This window comes from Ursus maritimus, unplaced genomic scaffold (assembly GCF_017311325.1).
Source record: "Ursus maritimus isolate PB19 unplaced genomic scaffold, ASM1731132v1 scaffold_2, whole genome shotgun sequence".
In the NCBI taxonomy this organism is placed as follows: domain Eukaryota; kingdom Metazoa; phylum Chordata; class Mammalia; order Carnivora; family Ursidae; genus Ursus; species Ursus maritimus.
The window spans coordinates 612,598-618,283 of NW_024424452.1; the positions used below are offsets into that span (position 1 = coordinate 612,598).

Below are 5,686 nucleotides of genomic sequence, written 5' to 3' on the forward strand. Positions count from 1 at the left end.
GTCTGCCTTGTTCCTGCCCTGGGGGTGCGGGGGAGGGACCAGTGCACTTGCATATTCCTGCTGCCTCTGCCCTCTGGGGTTCCCAGTCAGCCGCCTGCTCGACCCCCTCAAAGGCACAGCCAGGTCATCAGGGCGTCCGCTGCTGAAGGCAGGTGTGGGGCACTGCTCATTTTCAAGCCCGCCCCAGGGTCGGTGCGTCGAGTACACATTTCCCACGTGCCCACTGTGTGGGGGGCACGGACTAAGACCTACTGGTGAGTAGGGACAAAGTGCCTCCCTTCAAGAGCTGCAGCGGGGGCAGCACACAGGGCGGGAGTCTGGAAGGGGCCCTGGAATGAGGACAGCCCAGGGCCGGCCGTGCTTGTGCCTCCCTGACTCTGGATTTTCAGGGGCAGCCAGCATTCCCACAATGTTTTTATCTTTCTGTGAACCCCTCTGCCCATGAGCAAAAACGCGCTATACATACGTCTGGTCCACCGCCGTTCACACAGATGAAGGTGGACTCAGCTACTGTTTCGTGTCTCCCTTGTCTCGGTTTTGGAACAGATCTGGGAGCTCGCCTGTCCATAAGGAACTTGTGAAAGAACAGCTCTACTGGTGCTTGCATGCATGCACTCCTTAGATTGAACCAGTCCCCAGCGGATGGACGTTTGTGCGATTTTTTCCCTATACAAACAGTTAGTGTGCAAACAAGGAACACTCTGTACTCGATACTCTTGGGAGTCTGAAGAGTTGGCTGACCCCAAAATCCAGTGGGCCTTCAAATGGAAAAACGGCTGAAGTTGTGCTCCCTCCCCAGTCCCTGTCCACTGCTCGCATCCTTGTTGCCCTGCCCAAAACCCATCCACTGTCCCCATCCCCGTTGCCCTGCCCAGAACCCATCCACTGTCCCCATCCCTGTCCCGTGCCCAGAACCTGTCCACTGTCCCATCCCCGTCCCCAGAACCCGTCCACTGTCCCCATCCCTGTCCCCCTGCCCAGAGCCCGTCCACTGTCCCCATCCCTGTCCCCCTGCCCAGAGCCCGTCCGCTGTCCCCATCCCTGTCCCCCTGCCCAGAGCCCGTCCGCTGTCCCCCTCCCTGTCCCCGTGCCCAGAGCCCGTCCCCTGTCCCCATCCCCGTCTCCCCCAGACCTCCAACTCCATGTTAACAGGCGCTTCTGTGTCCAAGCGAGCCGACGACTGCTTCTCGAGCAATGGCATGTCGCCTGGACTTGGGCCTCTCTTGGGTCCCCAAACCCGACCAACACGACCCGGCTTTAGTCACCTTCACCTCCCCGGCGCAGCCCGCGGCATAAAGTATGAAAACACGGCTTTTATTTCAGAACCTTGGCATCCCAAAGACTGCTGAACCGTGGCTGTTAGGCCTCTGGCCACCGGCCCTGGACGCAACCGCGGCGCGCAAGGCCGACCCCCGCGCTCTGCCGTCACGTACCGACGCCATTGTGGCGTCAGCGAGCCCGCCGCGGTCACGTGCGCGCCCGCCGCGGCCCCGCCCCCCGGTCACGTGGCCGCCCAACGCAGGTTCCGCGGTCCCGCCCCGCAGTCACGTGGCCGCCCGCCGGCGCGCCCGCCTCCAGCTGCGCGCGGCTCCTCGCGGGCCACCGTAGAGGGAGTCGGGCGGCCGCCGGGACGGAAGCCGAGAGGCGCTGCCGACCGCGCCTGCGACAGCGTCAGCCCTGCGCGGAGCGCCGGCCCGATGGCGGCGGCGGCTATGGCCGAGCAGGAGAGCGCCCGGAACGGCGCCCGGAACCGCGGCGGTGTCCAGCGCGTGGAGGGCAAGCTGCGCGCTAGCGTCGAGAAGGGCGACTACTACGAGGCGCACCAAATGTACCGGACCCTCTTCTTCAGGTAGCCGCGGCGCCGCGGCCGCCGCCTTCCAGGGCTTTCCGCCGAGCCCGGCGTCCCGCCCCCGGCCGCCTCCCATTGGCCGCGCCACGCCGCCCCGTGCTCCCGTTGGCCCGCGCTGCTGCCTGTCGCCGCGGCGGTCGGAGCTGGCGGGCGGCCGGGAGGTGGAGGGCGCCGGGCCCGGCCCCTGCCCCTGCCCCAGCCCCTGCTGAAGCCGGGCGTCTCCTCCCCGACCTCCCCCTGCCCGACCCTCTCCCCCGTCCCCGGGCCCCGACCCGGCGTCGCCTATCCGCGGTCTCGCCAGGACCGAGCCCCGGGGTCTGCGGCCCCTGGCGGTCCGGTCGTGCGGTGAAACGTGCTCCTGTCCCGCGGCCCTCGCGCCCCGCGCCGGAGCAGCAGTGTCTGTGAGCCCGGCGCCGCGCCTGCACCCGCGCGGCCGAGGGCCTCCGGCGGCGCGGCGAGTCCCGGGGGCTGGGGGCATGGGGAGGACTGGAGGAACGCGGGGGGCCGGGCGGCGCGGCGAGTCTCGAGGGCTGGGGGCGTAGGGGGGACTGGAGGAACGCGGGGCACCCGGCGGCGCGGCGAGTCCCGGGGGCGGGGGGGGGTGCTGGAGGAACGCTGGGGGCCCGGGGGCTGGGGGCGTGGGGTTTGGGGGGACGCGGGAGGGCTCCGGGGCCGCGCGGGGCTCATTGCGCGTGTGTGTGGGGGTACTACAGCGGGCGCACTGAAATCAAAGGTGCTTTCTTCGTGCGGCTCTGTCGCGTCGGCAGGTGTGTGGCCTGCGGGATCCCCTCATGGGCTGCGTGGTCACGGGAGCTGTGTTGTGACACGCTGCTGCTGTGATCTGAGTCGTCGCGTGTGTAGGGCGCTCGGTCATCCTGGACGGTCCAGGCGGAGCAGTGGTGGTGGTGGGGTTCGCTGGGAGGGGATAGGCCTGAACGACAGGTGTAGGGGTTTAGACCCGTCCGTGGAGGGCCTTTTCTGCCCGAACTGTTGCGGTAGGGTATTGAAAGGCCGTTGGGGCGGCCCTTTTCACCGTTCAGGCCTAGACTTTGATGTTGTCCATAAGTGACAAGATGGGTCAGTGTCTCCGCGGACTCTGAGGTCTTGTCCCGGCCCCGCGGGCTCCGGGGCTCCGAGGAAGCCCGGGTAGGAGTGAGCACAGCTGGGCGTAGGCCTTCACCTGGCAGCTTCACCAGCCAGCAGCTTCACCAGCCAGCAGTCCACGTGAGGGGAGCTTTCCCAGCACTCCAGATTGGCCCGGTTGCTTGCTGTTCTCGGGATTACTATGTAGATATTTTCCCCCGCTGATTAATCAGCAAAACTGGATCTTCCCAAAAATAAACAATGTTTCTTGTTTTGAGACAGTTTTGCCCTGTGGGATGAGCTGTGAAGAGGCAAGTCTCTCTGCTCAGGGTGTGTTTGGGGGTGGTGATGGAAAGTAGGCTCTCCACTGCCGCAGCCTTGATTGGGCTTCGAATTTCACCTATGCTCTGTGACCTGGGACCAGCCTTGGCTTCCTCGTGGGGCATCTGGGGTGCACCTGCCACCCCTTGGGAGTTGGGAAAAGTGAATCATCTGCCGTTGGCCCCACTATGGTGGCATTCGTGGCCATCCATAGGCCTGGCTGAACTAGCCTGAAGTTGTCCCTGGCTCCCAGGGGAGTCTGTCCCTGCAGACCTGTGATTTCAGCCCCTTTAAGACCCTCCTGGGTGTGCGGCTCCTGGACAAGTCTGATTCCCTGAGTTATACTAGGTTCTTGGTCTTTCTGTAGGTGAATCTGTATATCTGCACCACAGTGTTGGCATGGGGGTGCAGGTTGATGAGCTTTGGCACATGTGTTTCCGTGAGACTACCGCCAGCCAGGATACGGAGAACGTCCATCACGCAGAGGTTCTTTCTCTGTTCTCAGAATCCGTCCCTCACAACCCTTGCCCCTAGGTAGTCACTGCTCTCTGCTGCCCCGTGGGTTGATTTGCATTTTCTAGAATGTTTTGTAAGTGGAATCATATCCTCTTTTTGTACATTTTGAGTTTACCCAGCATGATTAATTGGAGATTTGCCCACGTGTGAAGCATTAGTTCATTTCTGTTGCTGAATGGTGTTCTGTGGTCTGGATGGACCACAGCTTGTTACCCACTCACCTGTTGGATACATTCACCAAATTGCTTTTTTTTTTTTAACATTCTGTTTATTTGAGAGAGCGCACGCGCGTGCGTGAGAGAGACAGCATGAGCAAGGGAAGGAGGGGGAGGAAGAAGCAGACTCCCTGCTAAGCAGGGGGTTCGATCCCCGGACCTTGAGATCATTGACCTGAGCTGAAGACAGACGCTTAACCCACTAAGCCACCCAGGCATCTCCAAATTGCACTGTTTTAATTGTGTTTTGCAGCAGTTGAAGGAGAAGGGGGCACGGAATTGGGCAGTCCGGTGGGTTGAACTTGGTGCACGAGCCTCAGGTGCGGGCAGTAGTTGAAGCCCGGTGGCCCAGCTGAGGCTCTGGCCCACATCAGTGGTGCTGGTGCTGGTGCTGGCGGGTGGCCCCCTAGCATCTTCAGACCTCTCCAGGACGAGGACAGAGTCCGTTCTCCAGGTCTGTTGGGTTACTGGCGCTCCGTCATCCTCCACCCTCTTTCTGGCTTTTGTGGCTGTTTTGTGGGGTGGCCAGAGGGCCCCTTGGCCCAGTGTCATCACCATCACCTCCCGGGGGGGGGGGGCCTCTGCAGCCAGCCTGCCTCCCCCGAGAGGCCTTCCTGAGATTTGTGTGGTTTTGCCTCTTAAATGAAGAAAATTTTTTAAAAGAAAAACTTAGAGGGGCGCCTGGGTGGCTCAGTCGGTGAAGCGTCTGCTTTTGGCTCAGGTCCTGATCCTGGGGTCCTGGGATCGAGCCCCGTGGGGAGTCTGCTTCTCCCTCTCCCCCCCCTCCAGTCAGTTGTTGGCTGGCAGATGATAGCAGCATGTGCCCACCAGGTGTGCCGACCAGGTACACTTTCCAGAGGCGTGTGCATGTGTGGGTACAGACATCAGGGCTGCGTGGATGGTGCCGGGCTGGAGGGTTCTTGCTCCATCTGCTCTCAGCGCCCCCAAGCCTTGGGCCCAGACACTAAATCCCTTCCCATTCCCTGAGTTCTGCAGAAAGAAGCGAGTTGCCTTTCACTGTTTTGTTTGTTCTGGCTTTCCTTGATCGGCAACAGGTGATTGACCTGGATGGGACGAGCGCTGCGCGTGGCGCACCGCCCCAGGTAAGGGAGGCCCCGCGGGCACCTGAGAGCAGGCCCTGTTACCCCAGGGATTTGCTGTTGCCTGCTTCTTAGCATCTTCTTTCACCAGGTGTTCGGAGAGGTGGTCTCTTGCTCTGCACCAGACGGAGGAGTCGAGAGTTCTGTCACGTCTTGTGTAAGCAGTAGCACGCTGGCAAGATCGTCATTTAGGACAAGTGCCTGTCCACGAAAATGGCAGCGTGAGGTGGCGTGCCTCCGAATACTTGTCTTTCCAGAACAGCCCGTGGCTGTGCTGGCCCCAGGTCATGTGCAGGGCGGCTCCTGGCAGGACCAGACTGGGATGAGCTGGGTTGGCGTGGGAGTAGGCCTTGTGCTTGCGTGTGTGAAGGGGGAGGTAGAGGCACAGGGATGGCTCTCGAAAGTGCTGTTGCGGGAAACTGCCGGCCATCCTGGTAACCTGCCGACCTGCGGGCTGGCGGTGGTTTTCTTTTTTCTTTCTCGGGGTGCAGGTTCCTCTCGCCAGCCCCAGCCCCCACCGAGCAGATGGGGTCTTCTGTTGGGGCTGTGTCTGGGCCAGCTGGGTTCCCCGTGTGTGACTGTGTGTTCTCGGGGGGGGGGGG

General features: G+C 62.3%; 1 protein-coding gene across 9 annotated transcripts in view; it reads left to right on the forward strand.

Moving 5' to 3' along the window:
• Window positions 1-1,613: 1,613 nt before the first annotated feature.
• Window positions 1,614-5,686, forward strand: part of GET4 (guided entry of tail-anchored proteins factor 4) — a 14,310-nt gene continuing 10,237 nt past the window's right edge. For 2 of the 9 annotated variants that reach the window (XM_040634631.1, XM_040634636.1), the window contains exons 1-3: window positions 1,715-1,849; window positions 5,040-5,087; window positions 5,176-5,241. In XM_040634631.1, coding sequence (XP_040490565.1) covers window positions 5,053-5,087; window positions 5,176-5,241 — 101 coding nt within the window. In that variant the 5' untranslated portion in view covers window positions 1,715-1,849; window positions 5,040-5,052. Of the gene's footprint in view, window positions 1,850-3,189; window positions 3,740-4,237; window positions 4,439-5,039; window positions 5,088-5,175; window positions 5,311-5,686 lie in introns of those variants that run through there. The other 7 variants (XM_040634629.1, XM_040634634.1, XM_040634630.1 and 4 more) reach the window with 7 other exon arrangements.